Here is a 27,217-nt window from a genome sequence, read left to right on the forward strand (position 1 = left end):
ATAACATACAGACCAAACGAGCGAAGAGAGTTTTTTTTTTTTTGAGAAAATTTGAGTTTTAGAATTGGGTTCTAAAACTCGGGTCGAGAGAATAGTGAGGATAATTTGGGAAACACTGTGTGCCACTATTTTGTATTACTCTCTTTGTAAGCCTACTATTTTTAATAGTGGAAGAATTATTCGGTTTTTGTCCCGTGGACGTAGCCCTAACAGTTAAAGGGTGAACCACGTAAATATCTGTGTCATATTTTTATTTTTCCGCTGTGTTATTTTTCTCGTAATCTTATTGCCGGGACCCAACAAGTGGTATCAGAGCCGAAGGTTTACCGGATCCGTGGATATATTTTAAAAATAAATATACCACGACGACGAGAAAATTACGCCGAGTCCATTAGTGCAGTCCGTTCGAAAAGACGTTGCAGAATCGACTTAGTGATGAATAGTAAAATAGTAACTCAAAGTTGATGGTGAACAGTACTATTGGCGTTACTGTTGCTGAGTCCGTTTCAAATAAGCCCAGCACTATTCACGCATAGTACTATTCACATATACAGTTACTATTCACGCATACAGGTACTGTTTACGTATACTGTTACTATTCAATTATACGGTCACTATTCACGTATACTACTATTCACGTATACGGTTTTTGCTGGTGATAATATTCTGCACAAGTTAAAAATGGACGACAGAACAACAGGCACAATGGTTAGACTCAACTCATCAAACTATGCAGTATGGAAGATATTAATGGAAGATCTTCTATGCTGTAAAGATCTGTTTGAAATGATTGAGTTGAAGGGGGTCAGGCCAGCTTCAATAAATGAAAGCGATTGGAAGTCAATTAACAGAAAAGCAGTCGCAACTATTAGGCAGTCTGTTGAAATGAGCGTCATAAATCATATCGCTCATGAGAAAGATGCCTATTCAATTTGGAAGAAGTTGGAGGACATGTACGAGCGGAAGAATGCCCAGAACAAAGCCTTTTTAATTAAAAAGCTTGTAAATCTAAAGTACAAAGATGGCGAAAGTGCTTCAGATCACTTGGGCAAATTTCAAGAAATAGTGAACCAACTGACGACGTCAAAGATAGTGTTTGACGACCAGGTGCAGGCACTATTCTTATTGAGTTCCTTGCCAGACAGTTGGGAGACACTGACTGTTACGCTCAGTAATGTGTCGGAGGGGAATCTGACCTTAACCACAGTCAAGGAAAGCATTCTGAATGAAGAAACCAGACGTAAGGAGAATGCTACGAGTAGCAACTCAGATGCACTCGTTACAGTTACAGAAAGGAGGGGGAGAAGCAGAACAAGATACCCCCAAAATCCAGACAAACGTGACAATTCACGGAGAAGATCCAAGTCAAGAAAAGGTGTCACTTGCTATCATTGTGGCAAGCCCGGTCACATCCAAAGGCATTGTAGAAAGTGGAAGAAGGAACGAGCCAAAGAAAGTGATGAAGAAAAAGACGATACGGAGGTAGCTTCAGTAGCTATTGATGCTGACGCACTTGGTGATGGTAGTGCGCTGATTTCTCATGCTGGTCTTAGTGAGTGTTCCACTAGTCAACAATCTTTATGGATTATTGACTCTGCATGTTCTTATCATATTTCTTCAAAGAAGGAATATTTCTCATCACTTACCCTCGGAGATTACGGCCATGTCAAGACTTTGAATGGCACATATGTGGAAAATTGCGGCATTGGAACAGTATGCATCAAAACCAATGCTGGATATGATCTCTGGTTGGAAGATGTGAGATACACTCCTACAGCAAACTTCAATCTGATCTCAGTTCACTGTCTAGATGAATTGGGCTATGCAAATTTGTTTGTCAACAGAACGTGGAAGCTTTCCAAAGGCAACTTGGTGTTCGGTCGAGGAAGAAAGTTCAACTCCCTCTACTACACCCAGGCTAAAGTTTGCACAGGAGTAGTGAATGCAGTTGAAGATTCATCTGCTGAGTTATGGCACAAACGACTTGGGCATTTGAGTGAGAAAGGAATGGAGACTCTCACTAAGAAGAAAATGCTATCTTTGAAAGGTTTGCCTCTGAAAATATGCACTGATTGTTTGTCTGGTAAACAACATAGAGTTTCCTTTCAAAGATCTCCTTCTCCATCTAGAAAACCTGGTATTCTAGAATTGGTACACACTGATGTTTGCTCAATGGGTGACAAATCTTTGAGTGGCTGCTTATATTATGTTAGCTTTATTGATGACCATTCTAGAAAGGTGTGGGCTTTCCCAATAAAGTCAAAAGACCAGGTGCTGGATATGTTTAAAGTCTTTCATGTTAGTGTTGAAAGACAAACGGGAAGAAAGCTAAAATGTGTTAGAGCTGATAATGGTGGTGAGTACAGAGGTCCATTTGTGAAGTATTGCTCAGAACACGGCATCAGACTTCAGAAGACAGTTCCCAAAACTCCACAGCAGAATGGAGTTGCAGAGAGAATGAACAGGACCATTGTTGAAAGGGTTCGATGCATGCTCTCTCATGCTAAACTTCCTAAAACCTTTTGGGCTGAAGCAATGAATACTGCAGTTTACTTGATCAACCTTTCACCTTCAACCTCCCTCAAAGGAGATGTTCCAAAAAAGGTGTGGTCAAGGAAAAATATTTCTTACGATCATCTTAGAATATTTGGCTGCAGGGCTTTTGCTCATGTTCCAAAAGATGAAAGATCCAAGCTTGATTCGAAGTCAAAACAGTGTATCTTCTTGGGTTATGGAAATGATGATTTTGGGTACAGATTATGGGATCCAGTTGAAAAGAAGCTCATCAGAAGCAGAGATGTAGTATTCCTGGAAGACCAAACCATTGAAGACTTTGAGAAAAATGAAAAGCCAAAGTCTATCAATGAGTTTCCTGTTAGTCTTGATGCAGAACCTCATATAGAACCACAAAATGATGAAGAAGATGATGATGAACCTGTTCAGAATGATGCTGAACCAGCTCCAATAGAAGAACTGCCTCAATTGAGAAGATCTGCGAGAGGCAGGATACCTTCCCAAAGATATTCTCCTAATGAATATGACTTGTTGACTCAAGGGGGAGAACCAGAGAACTACCAGGAGGCAATGGAAGATTGTAAAAAGAATGAGTGGCTGAAAGCCATGCAAGATGAGATGGAGTCCTTACATGAGAACCAGACTTATGAGTCGGTGAAACTGCCTCAAGGTAAGAAAGCATTGAAGAACAAATGGGTGTTCAGGTTGAAGACTGAACAGAACAACTCACAGCCAAGGTACAAGGCGAGACTGGTTGTGAAGGGATTCGGTCAGAAGAAAGGAGTTGACTTTGAAGAAATTTTCTCACCCGTAGTCAAGATGTCTTCTATCAGAGTTGTGCTCGGTTTAGCAGCTAGCCTGAATTTGGAGATCGAGCAACTTGATGTAAAGACCGCTTTCCTCCATGGTGACTTAGAGGAGGAAATTTATATGGAGCAACCAGAAGGGTTCAGAGTCAAAGGCAAAGAACACTTGGTGTGTAAATTGCAGAAAAGCTTGTATGGCCTCAAACAAGCTCCAAGACAATGGTACAAAAAGTTTGACTCTTTCATGGTAAATCACGGGTATGAGAAAACTACTTCTGATCACTGTGTATTTGTGAAAAAGTTCATAGAAGGCGACTTTATTATTCTCTTGTTATATGTGGATGATATGCTTATTGTGGGCCAAGATGCTAAGAAAATTGAGAGCTTGAAAAAGGAACTTGGAAAATCCTTTGCCATGAAGGATTTGGGATCGGCAAAACAGATACTCGGAATGAAGATCTCCAGAGACAGGAAAAAGAGAAAGTTGTGGCTGTCTCAAGAGAAGTACATCGAGAAAGTTCTCAGCAGATTCAATATGAGCAATGCAAAACCAGTTTCTACTCCGCTTGCAGGTCATTTCAAATTAAGTCTTAGTCAATGTCCTTCAAGTGAGAAAGAAAAAGAAGAACTGAAGAAAATTCCTTATGCATCCGCCGTTGGCAGCTTGATGTACGCCATGGTATGCACAAGACCAGATATTGCTCATGCTGTTGGTGTTGTTAGCCGATTTCTTTCAAATCCAGGTAAAGAACACTGGAATGCAGTGAAGTGGATTCTCAGGTATCTTAAGGGCACTTCCAAAATGTGCTTATGTTTTGGTGATAATAGACCTGTGTTAGATGGTTACACAGATGCAGATATGGGTGGTGATGTTGATTCGCGCAAATCAACTTCTGGATATCTGATGACTTTTGCAGGAGCAGCAGTTTCTTGGCAATCAAAATTGCAAAAATGCGTTGCACTCTCATCCACTGAGGCGGAATATATCGCCATTACAGAAGCTAGCAAAGAACTCTTATGGATGAAGAAATTCCTACAAGAATTGGGTGTAGAACAAGAGAAGTACATTCTGCTATGTGATAGTCAAAGCGCGATACATCTCAGCAAGAATTCGACCTTTCATTCAAGGTCAAAGCACATTGATGTGAGGTATCATTGGATACGCGATGCGCTGGAGATGAAGTTATTTCAGATTGAAAAGATTCACACTGATGATAATGGCGCTGATATGATGACTAAAGCTTTACCTACGGAGAAACTTGTCACTTGCAGAAAGATAGCTGGTATGGCTAACGTCCCCACTTGAGTGTGCAGGGGGAGATTTGTTGTGCGGTGCCCACTCAATGGGACCCACATTTGAAACAAATAAAAAAAAAAAGAAAACGTGGTAGGACCCACACGTAGTTGAAAATGGAAATAAGGAAATAAGAATTTTCTTCTTGGTAGGTGATCCGTTTTTCGGTGGACGCGTAATTAACGCGTCCACCTCTCCTAATCCCGCGTCCATCCCTCCTATAAATAGGAGATGGCACAACGCTTCATAACATACAGACCAAACGAGCGAAGAGAGTTTTTTTTTTTTGAGAAAATTTGAGTTTTAGAATTGGGTTCTAAAACTCGGGTCGAGAGAATAGTGAGGATAATTTGGGAAACACTGTGTGCCACTATTTTGTATTACTCTCTTTGTAAGCCTACTATTTTTAATAGTGGAAGAATTATTCGGTTTTTGTCCCGTGGACGTAGCCCTAACAGTTAAAGGGTGAACCACGTAAATATCTGTGTCATATTTTTATTTTTCCGCTGTGTTATTTTTCTCGTAATCTTATTGCCGGGACCCAACAATGGGAAAAGAAAATATTCTTATGTAGGCATAAGAGGTGTCCCATTCTCGAAACTAGCAATTGAAAATTTTTCTATACTTGTTCTATTTACAATATGTTTTTGTAAATGATGAGAGGCGTGGGAATCTCATCTATAAATTGTTACAGTTACAGTATAACAATTGAACATTTGTGTGGGAATTTCGCTAACGAATGTATTCCTTCTGACATTGTGATATTGTTTCACTTATAGTGTAACATTCAATAAGGAAATAGGAGAGAGAATATTGGTCTGTAAAGCTGCCGAACTTAAAATAAATTAAAATTTATTTCTTTTGTTGCAGCCACAGTAACAATGCATTTGTTACACCATGACTGGAACAAAAGCCTTTGAAATGTTAACAGAACACCATTCTGGTAAATATTTTTACAAAACATCATTTTCATAAATAGTCTTTTACATAACAACACTTTGGAAAAAGCCGATTTAAATTGCAGTATTTTTTGCCTAATGCAAATGGTAATATCTTTCCTTATAAATAGTAATTAATGGCAAAAAAAAAAAATGAAATAGAGAAATTGAATTTGGTAAATGGATGACCCAGCCATTGGGCAATATGATGCTTTTTGAGAAATTTGATGTGTCTTCATTCCTTTATTTAGGCAGGTAGGCATGTCACCCGTTCATTTTGAATCAGAACCGAAACGTACTGTAGCTGAACCGAAACCAAACCGTATTGTAGGTGAATCGAAACCAAACTGAAACCGTCGGTTTAAATTTTTGAACCAAAATTGGCGGTTTAAGGATCCGTTAAGATTCATGTGAATGTTAAAATCTGAACCTGAACCGGCTATAAACTGTCGATCAACCGGCAGTTCGATCCGGTTCGAACTGAAAATTTTCTATTTTTATTTTCAAAATGATAATCACTTGGCCTATTTTATAAATCTCTATAAGTCTCAATAATATTTTACTACCTAATATACTTTACTTAAGATTTTTTTTTTAAAAAATGCACTTTACTTTAAAAGTTAAAAATCTAAAAAGTAAAATGGTTACAAAGGAGAGAAATATTTAGTCTAAACTTATATTGTTTTTAACTTTTTTTTTACCCTTCTAAATTGTTTACTAAGTTTAAAATCACATTCTTTTGAAGTATCTTTCAAAATTTTCTTATAATTTATTTAATTAATAACATTTAAACAAAATAAAGTGATAATTTATTTGATTATTTTGTAAAATTAATTAATTTTATTCTTATATGAGTATGAGCATTCTAAAATTTATTTAAATAAAATTTACTAATATTTATTAAACTCATATTAATATTTTTAAAAGAAAGATGTAACGGTAAAATCAATTTAAAAAAAAACATATATCGCCGGAAACCGTGATCGGAACCGCACCGGAACCGGACCAAAACCGGCGGTTTAAGGGCCGGTTCAAGTTCAACTTTTTAAAAATTTTGAACCGTCGGTTTTGCGAACCGGAACTGGCTGTTTAATAAACCGGTCATACCTAATTTTAGGCTTTAGGACCACTAATAGTTAATTGTGCTTTTTCCCCTCTTTGGACAAATGACAATCATTTTCCACTAGATTTATACAAACTGTTCACAGCAATTTTCTAGCACATGATCAAGCAATAAATTGCATGTTCTGTTGAAGATATATATAATAAATTAATTATCACTTAGCATAATAAAAATAATGGTAGAGACTACGGTTCATAATTTTTAATATCCTAAAATTTGGAAATTAAATATAGAATGTAGTTAACTATAGCAATCAGCAGGAAAGACGGACGAAAAAAACAAACGCATTCAAAGAAACACCAGAATGTAGGTTCTATTCCTAAAGTGTCATGGGTGGGGAGGTAAGCTAAGAGGGTAGTTCATACTCAGGGGCCGCGCCATATTATACACAGTGGATTGAATTGATCCCACTCAATTTTTAAATGTTGGGGTCCCGGCAATAAGATTACGAGAAAAATAACACAGCGGAAAAATAAAAATATGACACAGATATTTACGTGGTTCACCCTTTAACTGTTAGGGCTACGTCCACGGGACAAAAACCGAATAATTCTTCCACTATTAAAAATAGTAGGCTTACAAAGAGAGTAATACAAAATAGTGGTACTCACACAGTGTTTCCCAAATTATCCTCACTATTCTCTCGACCCGAGTTTTAGAACCCAATTCTAAAACTCCAATTCTCTCAAAAAAACTCTCTTTGCTCTCTTGGTCTGTATGTATTATGAAGCGTTGTGCCATCTCCTATTTATAGGAGGGATGGACGCGGGATTAGGAGAGGTGGACGCGTTAATTACGCGTCCACCGGTAAACCTTCGGCTCTGATACCACTTGTTGGGGTCCCGGCAATAAGATTACGAGAAAAATAACACAGCGGAAAAATAAAAATATGACACAGATATTTACGTGGTTCACCCTTTAACTGTTAGGGCTACGTCCACGGGACAAAAACCGAATAATTCTTCCACTATTTTGTATTACTCTCTTTGTAAGCCTACTATTTTTAATAGTGGAAGAATTATTCGGTTTTTGTCCCGTGGACGTAGCCCTAACAGTTAAAGGGTGAACCACGTAAATATCTGTGTCATATTGTTATTTTTCCGCTGTGTTATTTTTCTCGTAATCTTATTGCCGGGACCCCAACAAGTGATATCAGAGCCGAAGGTTTATCGGATCCGTGGATATATTTTGAAAATAAATATACCACGACGACGAGAAAATTACGCCGAGTCCATTGGTGCAGTCCGTTCAGAAAGAAGTTGCAGAATTGACTTAGTGATGAATAGTAAAATAGTAACTGAAAGTTGATAGTGAACAGTACTATTGGCGCTAGTCCGTTTCAAGTAAGCCCAGCACTATTCACGCATAGTACTATTCACATATACAGTTACTGTTCACGCATACAGGTACTGTTTACGTATACTGTTACTATTCAGTCATACGGTCACTATTCACGTATACTACTATTTACGTATACGGTTTTTGTTGGTGATAATATTCTGCACAAGTTAAAAATGGACGACAGAACAACAGGCACAATGGTTAGACTCAACTCATCAAACTATGCAGTATGGAAGATATTAATGGAAGATCTTCTATGCTGTAAAGATCTTTTTGAAACGATTGAGTTGAAAGGAGTCAGGCCAGCTTCAATAAATGAGGACGATTGGAAGTCAACTAACAGAAAAGCAGTCGCTACTATTAGGCAGTCTGTTGAAATGAGCATCATAAATCATATTGCTCATGAGAAGGATGCCTATTCAATCTGGAAGAAGTTGGAGGACATGTACGAGCGGAAGAATGCCCAAAATAAAGCTTTTCTAATTAAAAAGCTTGTAAATCTAAAGTACAGAGATGGCGAAAGTGCTTCAGATCACTTGGGCAAATTTCAAGAAATAGTGAACCAACTGACGACGTCAAAAATAGTGTTTCATGATCAGGTGCAGGCACTATTCTTATTGAGTTCTTTGCCAGACAGTTGGGAGACGCTGACTGTTACCCTCAGTAATGTGTCAGAAGGGAATCTGACTTTAAACACAGTCAAGGAAAGCATTCTGAATGAAGAAACCAGACGGAAGGAGAATGCTACGAGTAGCAACTCAGATGCACTCGTTACAGTTACAGAAAGGAGGGGGAGAAGTAAAACCAGATATCCCCAAAATCCAGACAAACGTGACAGTTCTCGGAGAAGATCCAAGTCAAGAAAAGGTGTCACCTGTTATCACTGTGGAAAGCCCGGTCACATCCAAAGGCACTGCAGAAAGTGGAAGAAGGAACGACCCAAAGAAAGTGATGAGGAAAAAGACGATACGGAGGTAGCTTCAGTAGCTATTGATGCTGACGCACTTGGTGATGGTAGTGCGCTGATTTCTCATGCTGGTCTTAGTGAGTGTTCCACTAGTCAACAATCTTTATGGATTATTGACTCTGCATGTTCTTATCATATTTCTTCAAATAAGGAATATTTCTCATCACTTACCCTCGGAGATTACGGCCATGTCAAGACTTTGAATGGCACATATGTGGAAAATTGCGGCATTGGAACAGTATGCATCAAAACCAATGCTGGATATGATCTCTGGTTGGAAGATGTGAGATACACTCCTACAGCAAACTTCAATCGGATCTCAGTTCACTGTCTAGATGAATTGGGCTATACAAATCTGTTTGTCAACAGAACGTGGAAGCTTTCCAAAGGCAACTTGGTGTTCGGTCGAGGAAGAAAGTTCAACTCCCTCTACTACACCCAGGCTAAAGTTTGCACAGGAGTAGTGAATGCAGTTGAAGATTCATCTACTGAGTTATGGCACAAACGACTTGGGCATTTGAGTGAGAAAGGAATGGAGACTCTAACTAAGAAGAAAATGCTATCTTTGAAAGGTTTGCCTCTAAAAATATGCATTGATTGTTTGTCTGGTAAACAACATAGAGTTTCCTTTCAAAGATCTCCTTCTCCATCTCGAAAACCTGGTATTCTAGAATTGGTACACACTGATGTTTGCTCAATGGGTGACAAATCCTTGAGTGGTTGCTCATATTATGTTAGCTTTATTGATGATCATTCTAGAAAAGTGTGGGCTTTTCCAATAAAGTCAAAAGACCAGGTGCTGGATATGTTTAAAGTCTTTCATGTCAGTGTTGAAAGACAAACGGGAAGAAAGCTAAAATGTGTTAGAGCTGATAATGGTGGTGAGTACAGAGGTCCATTTGAGAAGTATTGCTCAGAACACGGCATCAGACTTCAGAAGACAGTTCCCAAAACTCCACAGCAGAATGGAGTTGCAGAGAGAATGAACAGAACCATCGTTGAAAGGGTTAGATGTATGCTCTCTCATGCTAAACTTCCTAAAACCTTTTGGGCTGAAGCAATGAATACTGCAGTTTACTTGATCAACCTTTCACCTTCAACCTCCCTCAACGGAGATGTACCAAAAAAGGTGTGGTCAGGGAAAAATATTTCTTACGATCATCTTAGAATATTTGGCTGCAGGGCTTTTGTTCATGTTCCAAAAGATGAAAGATCCAAGCTTGATTCGAAGTCAAAACAATGTATCTTCTTGGGTTATGGAAATGATGATTTTGGGTACAGATTATGGGATCCAGTTGAAAAGAAGCTCATCAGAAGCAGAGATGTCGTATTCCTGGAAGATCAAACCATTGAAGACTTTGAGAAAAATGAAAAGCCAAAGTCTATGAATGAGTTTCCTGTTAGTCTTGATGCAGAACCTCGAATAGAACCACAAAATGATGACGAAGATGATGATGAACCTGTTCAGAATGATGCTGAACCAGCTCCAATAGAAGAACTGCCTCAATTGAGAAGATCTGCGAGAGGCAGGATACCTTCCTAGAGATATTCTCCTAATGAGTATGACTTGTTGACTCAAGGGGGAGAACCAGAGAACTACCAGGAAGCAATGGCAGATTCTAAAAAGAATGAGTGGCTGAAAGCCATGCAAGATGAGATGGAGTCCTTGCATGAGAACCAGACTTATGAGTTGGTGAAACTGCCTCAAGGTAAGAAAGCATTGAAGAACAAATGGGTGTTCAGGTTGAAGACTGAACAGAACAACTCACAACCAAGGTACAAGGCAAGACTGGTTGTGAAGGGATTCGGTCAGAAGAAAGGAGTTGACTTTGAAGAAATTTTCTCACCCGTAGTCAAGATGTCTTCTATCAGAGTTGTGCTCGGTTTAGCAGCTAGCCTGAATTTGGAGATCGAGCAACTTGATGTAAAGACCGCTTTCCTCCATGGTGACTTAGAGGAGGAAATTTATATGGAGCAACCAGAAGGGTTCAGAGTCAAAGGCAAAGAACACTTGGTGTGTAAATTGCAGAAAAGCTTGTATGGCCTCAAACAAGCTCCCAGACAGTGGTACAAAAAGTTTGACTCTTTCATGGTAAATCACGGGTATGAGAAAACTACTTCTGATCACTGTGTATTTGTGAAAAAGTTCATAGAAGGCGACTTTATTATTCTCTTGTTATATGTGGATGATATGCTTATTGTGGGCCAAGATGCTAAGAAAATTGAGAGCTTGAAAAAGGAACTTGGAAAATCCTTTGCCATGAAGGATTTGGGATCGGCAAAACAGATACTCGGAATGAAGATCTCCAGAGACAGGAAAAAGAGAAAGTTGTGGCTGTCTCAAGAAAAGTATATCGAGAAAGTTCTCAGCAGATTCAATATGAGCAATGCGAAACCAGTTTCTACTTCACTTGCAGGTCATTTCAAATTAAGTCTCAATCAATGCCCTTCAAGTGAGAAAGAAAAAGAAGAACTGAAGAAGATTCCTTATGCATCCGCCGTTGGCAGCTTGATGTACGCCATGGTATGCATAAGACTGGATATTGCTCATGCTGTTGGTGTTGTTAGCCGATTTCTTTCAAATCCAGGTAAAGAACACTGGAATGCGATAAAGTGGATTCTCAGGTATCTTAAGGGCACTTCCAAAATGTGCTTGTGTTTTGGTGATAATAGACCTGTGCTAGATGGTTACACAGATGCAGACATGGGTGGTGATGTTGATTCGCGCAAATCAACTTCTGGATATCTGATGACCTTTGCAGGTGCAGCAGTTTCTTGGCAATCGAAATTACAAAAATGTGTTGCACTCTCATCCACTGAGGCGGAATATATCGCCATTACAGAAGCTAGCAAAGAACTCTTGTGGATGAAGAAATTCCTACAAGAATTGGGTGTAGAACAAGAGAAGTACATTCTGCTATGTGATAGTCAAAGCGCGATACATCTCAGCAAGAATTCGACCTTTCATTCAAGGTCAAAGCACATTGACGTAAGGTATCATTGGATACGTGATGCGCTAGAGATGAAGTTATTTCAGATTGAAAAGATTCACATTGACAATAATGGCGCTGATATGATGACTAAGGCTTTGCCTACTGAGAAGCTTGTCACTTGCAGAAAGATAGCCGGTATGGCTAACGTCCCCACTTGAGTGTGCAGGGGGAGATTTGTTGTGCGGTGCCCACTCAAATGGGACCCACATTTGAAACAAAAAGAAAAAAGAAAACGTGGTAGGACCCACACGTAGTTGAAAATGGAAATAAGGAAATAAGAATTTTCTTCTTGGTAGGTGATCCGTTTTTCGGTGGACGCGTAATTAACGCGTCCACCTCTCCTAATCCCGCGTCCATCCCTCCTATAAATAGGAGATGGCACAACGCTTCATAATACATACAGACCAAGAGAGCAAAGAGAGTTTGTTTTGAGAGAATTGGAGTTTTAGAATTGGGTTCTAAAACTCGGGTCGAGAGAATAGTAAAATAGTAACTGAAAGTTGATAGTGAACAGTACTATTGTTAAAAAATATTTATAAAATAGAGTTAAATTGATAAAAAATATTAAAAATATATATTAAATGAAAAATTTTGAAAATTTTAATCAAATTGATACCATTAAAAATCAAATTAAATAAATGATACCACTGAAAAAATTTCTATCTCCTTCGCTGCTCATACTCTTATTAATTTTAAAGTTTGGCATGATTTTTCAGCTCGTGTTAGACAATTGATTGTTATGGATTTAGCTTCTTAATAATATTTTTCTCCCCTTTCAAAAAAAAAAAAAAAAAATAGAACTCTGCAAGAAACATTCAAAGCCCCATTTTTACCATTAACGAGAACTTGCAAAAATACTTGTTGAAGAGAAAAGCTGCATATGAAAACGTATACATGATTTCTTTTCTTTTTTTTTAATACTATATTTATTTATATTTGGAAGATAATGACTATCAGGAAAATTTTTAATTATGCAGTAGGTATTTAAGCGCGGCAAACACGTGATCCTTATATTTTAGAAAAAACAAATTGTATTTTACCAAATTTTAAAAAATAATTTTTATAACTTTGATTAATTCTTTTAATTTTATTAATCAATACTTTTTTTTTCAATAACAATCGTAATATAAGTGATGGTTAAAACTGACAAAGGGAGTTGGCGAAGGAGATTTACATTTTTGGAAAAGTCATGGAACATATTCGGTGATACCAAAATGTTACCCTCTAGCTAATTGTGTATATATAATCCTGGAGATGAAACTAATTCTAAATCTAAGATTGCAAATTGAAGAGAAGTAAAGGCATTCAATTGATCAAAAAATGGAAAGCATCTTTGAATCCCGTGGAGCAACAGGTTTGGCCACAGTTCTAGCCATTGGCACTGCAAATCCACCAAACTGTATTTACCAAGCAGACTATCCACACTTCTACTTCAAAATCACTCGAAGCGAGCACATGAAAGAATTGAAAGAAAAGTTCATACGTATATGTAAGCATATATCAATCGCTGTATTAATTCATCAATTTTTCTAACTTAATATATAATCAATCAATCTTTCTCGTAGTACTAGGGTTTGAATCCTGATAACCTATTTGATTTCCTTGAGAATTTTAAATACAAGAAATGATTTATCTTTCCATATTTTTGGTAACAGGTCAAAAATCAGAGATAAAGAAACGTTATATGTACCTTACTGAAGACATTATCCAGAAGAACTCTAGCATAGCAACTTACAAGGCTCCATCTCTTGATGCACGTCAAAAAATTTTAGTTCATGAAGTTCCCAAGCTAGGTGAAGAAGCAGCTACGAAGGCTATACAAGAATGGGGCCAACCTATATCGAAGATTACACATCTTATATTTTGTACAGCTTCAGGTGTAAATATGCCTGGCGCAGATCTTGAGCTTGTCAAGCTTCTTGGACTTCAAAATTCTGTGAAAAGATTCATGATGTATCAACAAGGTTGCTTTGCAGGAGCTGCAGCTCTTCGTCTTGCTAAAGATATTGCTGAAAATAATTTTGATTCACGAATTCTTATCGTCTGCTCCGAGAACATGACTGTGAGTTTTCATGCCCCTTCAGATACCCATTTGGATATTCTTGTTGGCTCTGCAATTTTTGGCGATGGAGCTGCAGCAATAATAGTTGGTTCTACCCCTTCCACTTCGGAGCGCCCGTTGTTCCATGTTTTGTCTGCATCTCAGAAACTTATCCCGGACTCAGAAAATGGAATAGTAGGACACACTCGTGAAATGGGATTATCTTATTACTTGTCTCGAAGTGTGCCTCAACTTATTGAAGATAATATTGTGCAATGCTTGTCTGAAATTTTTGGAAGCAATAAAGATTGGAACTCAATATTTTATGTGGTTCACCCTGGTGGTCCAACCGTACTCAACGGGCTCGAACGGAAACTTGGTCTGACAAAACTGAGGCTTAGAGCAAGCCGTCACGTGTTGAATGAATATGGAAATATGTGGGGTCCAAGTGTCTTCTTCATTCTTGATGAGGTGAGAAAAAAATCTGCAGTGGAAGGAAAGGCTACTACTGGAGAAGGATTGGATTTGGGTGTTCTGTTAGGATTTGGCCCTGGTCTAACTCTGGAGACTGTTGTATTGCGTAGTGTTGCTATTTATGGAACTGATTAAGCCACTACTAATTTATCATCCAATATGATGTAGTTAATTAGTAAAAACTACCGATTTTTATGTGTCTCAATCTTTGATTATCAAGACACGAACATATTATTTAATCTGATTTAAAAAAATATTACAAGCAAGTTCGATATCTAATCTGATTTAAAAAATATTACAATCATTGGATGGTTTACCTTCGTCATTGACAATTTTTCATCATCCGGTTCCAACCAGAATTAAATGAATCAAACGGATTCATGTAAAAAATAAAAACCTATTTTATTTCCAAACCCAAAAAGATCTTGAGCAGGCAGTGCAAACTGCCTAGCTGAAGCACAGTAGGGGCCCAGGGAGCTTGGCTGCAAGACCCACCCGTTGAGTAGGGATGAAATTTTCAAAAAAATTTTTAATAGACCCGAGTGTACCCATTTTCTTTTTGAAACATCCGGTACCAAAGTCGCTGAATGAGTAAGTCGCGTGTTAGTTTACGTACTATGCGTGCTTCGTCATACACTTCCTCACTAAAATTCAGCTTTGATATATTTTGATCTATCTCAAAATTTTCACTCAATTGAGCGCGTCTAGCATATTTTTTATAATAGCAGGATCATTATAACTTACTCTGCTTAATTCCCAAAATGAATGTGTTTATCATAAAGAGATTTATTGTTCTTGACTCTGCTTCATATTAATTGATAAGTCAAAAGAACTTATTCGATCCGTAGATTCCAAAAACACATAATTTCTCCTCTAAAAAAACTACATAATTTCTCCTCTAAAATAACTTCTCCAGCCTTGCCTTCGGCATCCTCTCCTTGCAGTTAAGGTAACGAATTCGGACATGATTATTGACCATTGAAACACAACATCAATCTACTTATAATGTTAATATGTCCATGAGTGCTCTGTTAATCTACACGTTATAAAGCAATGTCACTCAATTTGCAGTTACATATTGTTTAATTTTTTCCAAAGAAAGCTTTAAGCCCTTAATTCATTGGGAAAAAAAAATTCATATTAGAGAGACAAGAATGGAATTTTATTTGTAAGAAAGTTTTAAGTAGAATGATTTACAAGAGGCAAAGTTTTTTGCACAAGAACTTAGGTACTAGAGAACGAAACTACTAGAGAAAATTACTTCTGTAAAAGATCAAATAAGTGGTATTAGAGTTTGTTATTAGATCTCCGTTGGCCCCCGGAAAAACTCCAAATAAGTGCTATTTGAGTTTGTTACTTCCCTATAATAGCTTGATTCATTTTATAATGGAAATTTCGTAACCATTGCAATATTAACAATATCAACAAACCTTAACTTTTTTAAGGGAATCAAAAAATAATATTTTAAAACTCATTATGTTAATAGAATTGGAATTTTTTATTTTAGATAACAATAGAATTGAACTTAATAACAATGATATAAATCACACACGAAAGCAATGCAATGACGTCCCACAGCAAATTCCATAACCCGGCTGTTGTAAACACAACACATGACTTCACAAGTTGAAAATTCTAATTTTTGATATAACCAGAGGGTTTAATTCTCTCGTGCTATAAAGCGTAAAGGTTTCTGGTCTTTTCAATAAAGTGCGTTTTTCGAAGATTGAATTTGTATTTTCATCCTTATAGAAAATTGATGTTGCTTACCACCTCAACCAACAACTCCTCAATTCCTTTTTGATTCTTTCTTTCCCACCAGGACTTAGAACTCACTATTAAAATATCACCGATTAATTTAGTTACCACCAAAATGGGCTGCTATAATAAGCCAAGACTTGGGAAACCTTAATGACAGCTTATTTTCGCAAGTGTACGAAATCGCTACAAGTAATATAGAGTGAGTAGAGTATCGTATCCACAGGGATTGTATACCAAGTACCAAAATTATGTTATCTTGTTATTATTTAAACGATAAATAAGGAAATTGTTTATAGAAATTAAATTCAACAAGTAAAAATAAGAAGTTAAGCAAGCAATTATTGATTAAAGAAATCAAGGAAGTAAAGCTACTAGGGGTTTTGATTTCACTTAACTCTATCCAATTTATTTCATTAGTTCATTGATCAATTTAATTATTCAAGTAGGGGAAACAACCCAAAAATCACTAACAATCTCTCCCGATGTATTGTTAGCTATTTTAACTCGGTCTAATTACCTATCTTCCAATAGCGCAATCAAACATGAATTAAATCATTAAGTTTTATGGTTTGTTTTGTGAATTCATAACCTAAGGTCATTAACTTATGAAAACCCCCCATGAGTCAAACCGTATAGCTTCCGCATCAAGTTATTATTCTCATGTGTTTTATTAACCTTTTCATATCAAAGATCCTTCTTCCGATAGTGATAATTGAAATAAATCAATCTAGAGGAAAATTCTGCCTAGAAACATTAAGTTCATTAATAAATCATAACTTGAATAAGGAAAAATAAATCTAATTGCATAAATTGGAAAAGAGATTAAGCTACATCAATCTCCTAGTATAAGAGTTTAGTTACACATAGTACTTAAATAAAACTCAACAATACTTGATAAATATTCCATGATCAATAAAGATAATGAAAGAAATAAATAAGATTAAGAGTTTAAAAATAAGAACTAGTGATAAATTGCTTGGATGGCTTCCTTGAAAACCTTGCACAACTCTTGAATACTTAACTTCTAAAAACAAACTATATACAAAGCTATAAAATGAGAGATGGGAGAAGAGATGTAGAGTATGCCAATCCCCTTTACAATGCATCCTTCCTCTTTTTATATAGACTTCTTGGGAGAGAACTTCTACATTATTTAGAGAATAAATTCCACCTTATTTATGGAATAAAGTTCTCAATCAAGCCTTGAATTTCTCTCAATGATGTCTTCCATGTGCATAAATTAAGGCTTGATTTGTTTGTGAAGAAAGTTGTCCAAGATTAGCTCCATAAATTGGAGGAAGTTGGTTGGCAACTTTTGACTAAGTTTAGGATTCCTTGCTTGGCACGGGCGTGCACTGTAGCACGGGCTGGGGCGTGCACTCCTCTGGAAGTCTGATGCAATAACAGCACGGGCGTGCTGATTAACACGGGCACTGTAGCAGTACGGGCACTGTAGCAGCACGGGCACTGTAGCATAGGTGTGCTTAATGAATTTTTACTTTATTTTTGTCCTTTTTCTTGCCAAACCCTACATTTTTCCTCAAAATCAAGTGAGTTGTGTTTCAAGGAAGCTTTTAAATAAAAACATATCAATATTACATAAAAACTAATTTAAATAAATTAAAAGTAATAGAAATTTTAATCAAAATCATAATAAAAATACTATAAAAATAACACTTATCAAAATTCCCCAAACTTAAACCATTGCTTGTCCTCAAGCAACAAACTAAAAACTAAGAAAGCTAGCTTACTATAGTAGGGAATACTTATTCACGAATTTAATAAATATCCAAATTATTAACATAAGAATAAATTGTATATATTTCCTATGTTAGTTATTTCTAGCCAAAATATAACATATTCTTTTTATTAAACATGAGTAAGGAATATTTTTGTCTCCTTCTTTAGAATATTAGTTACTTGGGACAAGTTTAGCCTACATGTAATATTTCTCATCTCAAGGCATTTTTAAGTAACCTACTTCTATTAAAGAAATTGGTTGCATTTTATGCTCCATACCACTTCTCATCTTTTTCTTCTTTTGTGGTTGCATTTTATGCTCCATACCACTTATATATTTATAGGAATATAAGTAATAAGTAGTTGCATTTTATGCTCCCTACTACTTTGTTTAAAATAAAACCTTCATCCTTTATTGATTTAAAACATACATGTAATATGGCTTTAGTGTCCCTTGTTTTATATTCAAGTTAGGATTCAAAATTTTCTAAACAATTGGTTAAATCAAAGAAGTATGTTAACAATATCAATTTGGTTAAAAACAATTAACTTTGGAAACATCATTAATTTATTCAAATGTTAATGATTTTAAGATAAATCATAAATTGCTTATAATTATTCCATCCATATTAAACTAATGAAATAAACAAACAAAAAAATAAAAAAATAAAAAAAATAAAATTTTAACTAAAATTTTCCTTTCCCCAACTTAATCTAGCACATTGTCCCCAATGTGTGCAAAAATAAGATCAATTCCCCAAATTTATCATAATTCATCAAAACAAGGTATAAGAATAAAATAGAGTTGAGAACACCTTACCACCATTGTATTGAAAAATACAATAATATTCAAGGAAGCCAAGTGCATAGTTCCAATGCCTACATTCTAATAGTGAGAAAGGATTAAATACTACACAAAAATAAAAAGATATAACAACATAACACAATAATAATAATAATAATATAACAACATTCCCCGGCAACGGCGCCAAAAACTTGACAGCTTATTTTCGCAAGTGTACGAAATCGCTACAAGTAATATAGAGTGAGTAGAGTATCATATCCACAGGGATTGTATACCAAGTATCAAAATTATGTTATCTTGTTATTATTTAAACGATAAATAAGGAAATTGTTTATAGAAATTAAATTCAACAAGTAAAAATAAGAAGTTAAGCAAGCAATTATTGATTAAAGAAATCAAGGAAGTAAAGCTACTAGGGGTTTTGATTTCACTTAACTCTATCCAATTTATTTCATTAGTTCATTGATCAATTTAATTATTCAAGTAGGGGAAACAACCCAAAAATCACTAACAAGCTCTCCCGATGTATTGTTAGCTATTTTAACCCGGTTTAATTACCTATCTTCCAATAGCGCAATCAAACATGAATTAAATCATTAAGTTTTATGGTTTGTTTTGTGAATTCATAACCTAAGGTCATTAACTTATGAAAACCCCCCATGAGTCAAACCGTATAGCTTCCGCATCAAGTTATTATTCTCATGTGTTTTATTAACCTTTTCATATCAAAGATCCTTCTTCCGATAGTGATAATTGAAATAAATCAATCTAGGGGAAAATTCTGCCTAGAAACATTAAGTTCATTAATAAATCATAACTTGAATAAGGAAAAATAAATCTAATTGCATAAATTGGAAAAGAGATTAAGCTACATCAATCCCCTAGTATAAGAGTTTAGTTGCACATAGTACTTAAATAAAACTCAACAATACTTGATAAATATTCCATGATCAATAAAGATAATGAAAGAAATAAACAAGATTAAGAGTTTAGAAATAAGAACTAGTGATAAATTGCTTGGATGGCTTCCTTGAAAACCTTGCACAACTCTTGAATACTTAACTTCTAAAAACAAACTATATACAAAGCTATAAAATGAGAGATGGGAGAAGAGATGTAGAGTATGCCAATCCCCTTTACAATGCATCCTTCCTCTCTTTATATAGACTTCTTGGGAGAGAACTTCTACATTGTTTCGAGAATAAATTCCACCTTGTTTATGGAATAAAGTTCTCAATCAAGCCTTGAATTTCTCTCAATGATGTCTTCCATGTGCATAAATTAAGGCTTGATTTGTTTGTGAAGAAAGTTGTCCAAGATTAGCTCCATAAATTGGTGGAAGTTGGTTGGCAACTTTTGACTAAGTTTAGGATTCCTTGCTTGGCACGGGCGTGCACTGTAGCACGGGCTGGGGCGTGCACTCCTCTGGAAGTCTGATGCAATAACAGCACGGGCGTGCTGATTAACACGGGCACTGTAGCAGCACGGGGTACTGTAGCAGCACAGGTACTGTAGCATAGGTGTGCTTAATGAATTTTTACTGTATTTTTGTCCTTTTTCTTGCCAAACCCTACATTTTTCCTCAAAATCAAGTGAGTTGTGTTTCAAGGAAGCTTTTAAATAAAAACATATTAATATTACATAAAAACTAATTTAAATAAATTAAAAGTAATAGAAATTTTAATCAAAATCATAATAAAAATACTATAAAAATAACACTTATCACTTAAGCCCAAAGTTGGAGGTCCAAGCCCACATTCTAGAATACTCCACATTACTCCACCCAAAAGATATTTTGTATAATGTCAACATAGTTCTAGAATTCTCCATGTAATCTAAGCCGTCCATTTTTGTAAACAAATCTTAGCCATACATTGAGGAGGTGGAAATGCCTATAAATACCACCCCTCACCTCATTTGTAAGAACCAAACAAACCAAGCACCAAGCAAAAACCAAGTAAGTAATCCTTTCTTAAGCTTTGTAAATGTATGCTTCCTATTAATACAACTATATTTGGTGTTTTGTGTTTATTATTTTGGTTGTCTTTCCCGTTATTATTCTTGGTGTTATAAATTATTAATCAATCTTGGAGTTTATCACTACACTTATATCCAACAAGTGGTATCAGAGCATTAATTCTAACAAGTGGTATCAGAGCCTGGTTGTGGTGGTCGTTGTTGTAGCCGTGGTATTTTGTGATGTTCATTTACAAGTGCAGGGTATTGTTACTCTGCTGGAATTAACAGTCGGGGACTGTTGTTGAAGCAACCAAATTCACAAGCAAGGATTGTGATCGTGATTGGTCAAGGACCATCGTGCATTGGTTAGTGTTAGGAACACCAGTACCTTATGGCAGATTTTTCTGGAGTTGCTAATAGCATCGAGAAGCTAAATAGCAACAATTACGGGAACTGGAGTACCCGTATGAGATATTATCTCATAGGTCAAGACTTATGGGATATCGTCGGAGGAGATAATACTACACCACCAGTTGGGGATGCGAAAGCTCTGAAAGAGTGGGAGACAAAATGCGGGAAGGCGATGTATGTGCTGACAGTTGCAGTAGAAGATGAGCAGATGCAACGGATCAAGTCGGCTAAAACACCAAAGGAAGCGTGGGATATCCTCAAGTCTGCTTTCGCCAAGAAGAATGAAGCAAAATTGCAACGACTCGAAAATGAGTTATTCTCAATCTCGCAACAAAACCTCACTGTAAGTCAATACTTTTCTAAAGTAAAATCTTTATGTGAGGAGATTTCGAAATTAGATCCAGATAACGAGATCAACGAGACAAGGATGAGGAGGATCATCATCCATGGTCTAAGACCTGAATTTAAGGGTCTTGTGACTGCTACTCGTGGTTGGGCTACACAACCAACCTTAGACGAGTTAGAGAATATCTTGTCCAATGAAGAGACTTTAGACGAAAAAATGTCTAAAGTAGCCTTGAAGGATGATGAGAAAGCTCTCTTTACTAAAAAGAGGGGATTTCGAAACGTTGCGAGAGTAGATGGTGGAAAAGAAAGGAGCAATCAACAAGGATGGAGAAAGCAAAAGTGGAGACCATCACAGCAAGGGAGAGCAAGGCCAGAACAAAGGAAAGACGATTGGCGAGAAAGTGATCGTTGCTATAAGTGCAACAAAAGAGGACATTTCGCCTGAGAATGTCGAAGCAGACGAGTAGAAGGAAACACAGCATCAACCCAGAACGAGCAACAAAGTGAAGAGGAATGGGATATTCACAGTTTCTTTGTTCAGGAGGAAGAATATTCTCTACAAAAGCCAGTAGAGATGAGGAAGAAAGGATCCGAGCAGGAGTCATCATTAATATCTGTAAGTGATAGAATCAACTATGATGATGATTGGATAGTTGATTCTGGAAGTTCTAATCACATGACAGGAAACATGGAGAAATTATCGGATGTATCAAATTATGATGGAGGTCATGTTGTAGTCACAACAAATAACACGAGATTGCCAATAGCTCACATTGGAAAGACAACCATTGTTTCTCCCTACAGTAAGGAGAAAATGGAGTTACAGATGGTTTACCATGTGCCAAGGATGAAGAAAAACTTGCTCTCTGTATCACAAATAGCAAGTGCAGGTAATTATGTGGTGTTCGGTCCTGATAATGTGAAGGTTTATCGTAACCTTAAATTAATCGGAGATCCAGTCATGGAAGGACGGCGAGTAGAATCAATCTATGTCATGTCAGCACAAGAAGCCTATGTTGACAAAACAAGGAAAAGTGAGACAGCTGACTTGTGGCACGCTCGTCTAGGACATGTTAGTTATCACAAGCTTAAGGTGATGATGAAGAAGTCCATGCTTAAAGGTCTTCCTCAGTTGGAATGCCGAGAAGACACTATATGTGCTGGATGCCAGTATGGAAAAGCTCACCAACTTCCCTTTGAAGAGTCAAAACATAGAGCCAAGGTGCCATTGGAGTTAATACATTCAGATGTTCTTGGACGGATCAAGCAACCTTCAAATAGTAATATGAGGTACATGATTACTTTCATCGCTGACTACTCAAGATATGTTTGGGTAGATTTCATGGTAGAGAAGTCAGAAGCTTTTGAAAAATTCAAAGCTTTCAAGAACAAAGTTGAGAAAGAAGTCGGAAACAAAATTAGATGCCTTCGCACTGACAATGGTGGAGAGTACACGTCTGACGAATTCACTAAATATTGCCAAGAGCAAGGCATTCGAAGGCAATTCACATGTCCAAGAACACCGCAGCAAAATGGAGTTGCTGAGAGAAAGAATCGACACCTAGTGGAGATTTGCAGGAGTTTGCTCCATGCGAAGAATGTGCCAGCTAGATTTTGGGCAGAGTGCATGAAGACAGTTGTGTACGTCACCAACAGACTACCTCAAGCAAGACTGGAGTTTACATCTCCATACCAGAAACTGTGGAACATTAAACCAACTGTAAGTCATTTTCGCGTTTTTGGATGCGTGTGTTATGTCTTTGTTCCGGATGAACTTCGAAGCAAGTTTGACAAAAAGGCACTTCGCTGCATATTCGTTGGTTATGATGAGCAAAGAAAAGGCTGGAGATGTTGTGATCCTACAACTAACAAGTGCCATATTTCACGAAACGTGGTCTTTGATGAGACATCATCTTGGTGGTCATCTGAAGCAACTCTGCTCCCAGACTCAAAAGAACTTCAAGAAAAAGTTGAAAAGAAGATAGGAGAGGGAGAGTTCATCCCAGAGAAAGGTCAAGGAGAGCCATCCAGAGTTCAAGAGAAATCGAAGAGCCCATGGAAGATAGGTGCATACGAACAACGGCAGCCAAGTCAAGAAGAACAAGATCCAGATTATCCTCCACTTCGGCGATCAAGTCGAGAAAGAAGGCCTAATTCAAAATATGCAAATGCTGCTATAGCAGAGATAAAGGAGCCAACAACTTATGAAGAAGCATCAAAGAAGATGGAGTGGACTACTGCGATGGAAGAAGAAATTGATGCTTTGGAGGAAAATCAAACATGGGAATTAGTGCCAAAACCAAAAGATGTGAAACCTATCTCTTGCAAATGGGTCTACAAAATCAAAACTTGCCCGGATGGATCAATTGAGCGATACAAAGCAAGACTGGTTGCTCGTGGATTTTCTCAGCAGTATGGCTTGGACTATGATGAGACATTTAGTCCAGTTGCCAAGATCACGACTGTGCGAGTATTACTAGCTTTAGCAACTAGTAAGTCATGGCCTTTGTGGCAGATGGATGTGAAGAATGCATTCTTACATGGTGAAGTTGATCGTGAAATCTACATGGAGCAACCACTAGGGTTCAGAAGTCGTGAAAATCCTAACTATGTGTGCAAGCTAAAGAAAGCTCTCTATGGTCTAAAACAAGCACCAAGGGCTTGGTATGGTAAGATTGTAGAATTCCTCATCAAGAATGGATATGTTATGGCACTAGCAGACTCCAGTTTGTTTGTGAAAGATCGAGAAGGAAGACTAGCTATAGTGCTAGTATACGTTGATGATTTAATAGTAATTGGCGATAACATCGAAGAGATTCAACTCATCCGAGAGAATTTGGCTACTCGTTTCAAAATGAAAGAACTAGGAAAGCTCAAGCATTTTCTTGGATTGGAGATAGAAGAAGCCGAGGAAGGTTTATTCCTCGGACAACAGAAGGATGCAAGAGATCTACTGAAGAGGTTTGGAATGATGGAATGCAAGTCGATATCTACTCCAATGGATGCTAATGTCAAGCTGTGTGCTCATGAAGGGAATGATCTCGAAGATGCTACTATGTATAGACAACTAGTGGGAAGCCTAATCTATCTCACTATGACACGGCCGGACATTTCCTTTGCAGTTGGAGTAGTTAGCCGATTTATGCAGAAGCCTAACAAACCTCACTTGGAAGCAGTTCGAAGAATATTGAGATATGTCAAAAGTACAATAGATTATGGGATCTTTTACAAGAGAGGTGAAATTATCAAGTTGGAAGGATATTGCGATGCTGATTATGCAGGAGATCACGACACTCGGCGCTCGACAACAGGCTATGCATTTAGTCTTGGTTCAGGAGTAATCTCTTGGTGCAGCAAGAGACAAACTACAGTGTCACTTTCCACAACAGAAGCTGAGTATCGGGCAGCGGCAACAGCAGCTCAGGAAAGTGTTTGGTTGTCACAGCTTATGACTGATCTGCATCAACCTATCGACTATCCAATTCCGCTAAATTGTGATAATCGTTCGGCTATACAAATGGCAGAGAATCCGGTGTTTCATGCGAGAACAAAACATGTGGAGGTTCACTATCACTTTATCAGAGAGAAGGTTCTACAAGGAGAGATTAAAATGAAATATATCAAGACGGAGGATCAACCAGCCGATATCTTTACAAAGAGTTTAAACGCAAACAAATATGAAGATTTTCGTCAACAGTTGGGAATGGTGAAGAAAGAGAAATTAATCGTTGAGGGAGAGTATTAAAATATCACCGATTAATTTAGTTACCACCAAAATGGGCTGCTATAATAAGTCAAGACTTGGGAAACCTTAAGCCCAAAGTTGGAGGTCCAAGCCCACATTCTAGAATACTCCACATTACTCCACCCAAAAGATATTTTGTATAATGTCAACATAGTTCTAGAATTCTCCATGTAATCTAAGCCATCCATTTTTGTAAACAAATCTTAGCCATACATTGAGGAGGTGGAAATGCCTATAAATACCACCCCTCACCTCATTTGTAAGAACCAAGCAAACCAAGCACCAAGCAAAAACCAAGTAAGTAATCCTTTCTTAAGCTTTGTAAATGTTTGCTTCCTATTAATACAATTATATTTGGTGTTTTGTGTTAGTATTATTTTGGTTGCCTTTCCCGTTATTATTCTTGGTGTTATAAATTATTAATCAATCTTGGAGTTTATCACTACACTTATATCCAACAAGTGGTATCAGAGCATTAATTCCAACACTCACATAAATATATATTCCTTAAGCATAATTTGTGAAAAAATATTATTATTGTTCTCCTTTGCCGCCGGAACAATTGATTCCACCATGTTAAAGAATCCTGTTGACTAAATATTAAATTCACAAAGAGCATGTGAAGGTGATAACTAAGGTGATAATCAATACAATTTCAAACTCCTGGTGGTAAAGAGAGGACCCAAAAAGACTACGAGACCTTGCCAATTAAGTCTGGTTTTTCCAGTTGCAAAGTTGTATGTTGTTCTTACAACAGCTGGGTTATGGAATTCCATAAAGCATAATTACCCACTCAGGATGCACTTTCGCCGCAAGTAGTAGGCTGCTATTAAAATAATATGTGCCTTTTTTTTTTTTTTCCTAAACAATGGATGGAGGCCTTTGTGTTTCACAAAATAAGTATAACTAGTGATGTAACCGCGGAATCCACGGTTTATGCAAAATTGTATTTTTCTTTATTGTTTGATATGAAAATTTTCTTTTAGCAAATTCTTGTTAAGTGTTTACTTAGGCACCTCTTATAAACGACAAAGCCAAAAATATATAAAATACAAATTATGAATCTGTTAGAATAATAAAATATCTAAAATATTAAGATTCTTAATCAATTTCATATTAAAATGAGATGAATTTTGATTTTAAGGTTTAATTATGATCTTATATTTGCCATAATTTGTTTTATTCCGAACTAATCTCTTTGTGATTACTTATTTTCAAGTAATCTAGACTTATTCTATTAAAACAAGATAAACTTTAAACTTAGGGTGAAACAAGATAAAATAACAATGTACATATTTATTTATTTATGTATGTTGACCAATGGTTGTACTTCTTGCACCACATATCTATATCTTATATAAATTGGTGTGCATAGTATCTCATAATTTAATATTTTAATATTTTAACAATTAGGTTTCGTTTGTTAGTTTTTCCATATCTTGTGAAAGATGTGGAGAGTAAAAAATTCTGAGTTCGAGTCCTCTCCGCCCCATAAATTATCATCAATTCAGTGAATTTTATCTAAAAAAGAGAGGTCAAATACTTAAAAATGCCCTTGAACTTTTCAAACAAATCCCTATAGCACCCTGAAGTTTACAAGTAACCTATTATACCCTATAGTTATAAAAATCAATAACTTTACACACCTTACATGATAATCATAGAACAATTAAAAAAGCTTGTATACACGCTCATCAAACGATATCGTCTTTTCTTTGTTCTTCATCTCCTTCTCTCATCTCCCTATTTTATCAACAACTTCGCGAGGGACCAATTTTGCACTTCAAGTCGATTTTTTTACATAAGTCTTGCACCTTTCTATGATGGCAGAGGAGAGTGTAGATACAATCTCCCATCAGAGCTTTAATTGAATTTATGAAAGCCAATGTGGAAAATTTTGTCCAGCTTGACTCCCTGTGGATACTCTTCCAACAACACTTTACAAATTATCAGTACC

General features: G+C 36.7%; 2 protein-coding genes across 2 annotated transcripts; both read left to right on the forward strand.

Moving 5' to 3' along the window:
• Positions 1 to 13,152: 13,152 nt before the first annotated feature.
• On the forward strand, positions 13,153 to 14,696 carry LOC149493532 (chalcone synthase-like). Its single transcript, XM_089725753.1, has 2 exons — positions 13,153 to 13,465; positions 13,632 to 14,696. The coding sequence occupies exons 1-2, from the start codon at positions 13,297 to 13,299 to the stop codon at positions 14,624 to 14,626; spliced, it is 1,164 nt and encodes a 387-aa protein (XP_089581879.1). The 5' UTR covers positions 13,153 to 13,296; the 3' UTR covers positions 14,627 to 14,696.
• A 6,451-nt stretch (positions 14,697 to 21,147) lies between these two features.
• Positions 21,148 to 21,960, forward strand: LOC149493533 (uncharacterized). Its single transcript, XM_089725932.1, has one exon. The coding sequence runs from the start codon at positions 21,148 to 21,150 to the stop codon at positions 21,958 to 21,960; it is 813 nt and encodes a 270-aa protein (XP_089582058.1).
• Positions 21,961 to 27,217: the final 5,257 nt, after the last annotated feature.

Source organism: Jatropha curcas, chromosome 9 (assembly GCF_041381405.1).
Source record: "Jatropha curcas cultivar XTBG-Jc1 chromosome 9, XTBG_Jcur_1.0, whole genome shotgun sequence".
Lineage (NCBI taxonomy): Eukaryota > Viridiplantae > Streptophyta > Magnoliopsida > Malpighiales > Euphorbiaceae > Jatropha > Jatropha curcas.

Excerpts from the sequence above, each read along its gene's own strand:
- LOC149493533 (XM_089725932.1), top strand. The coding sequence starts at position 21,148 with ATGGCAGATTTTTCTGGAGTTGCTAATAGCATCGAGAAGCTAAATAGC.
- LOC149493532 (XM_089725753.1), top strand. The coding sequence starts at position 13,297 with ATGGAAAGCATCTTTGAATCCCGTGGAGCAACAGGTTTGGCCACAGTT. Across the intron at positions 13,466-13,631 it reads AGAAAAGTTCATACGTATAT|GTCAAAAATCAGAGATAAAG; the intron begins GTAAGCATATAT and ends TTTTGGTAACAG.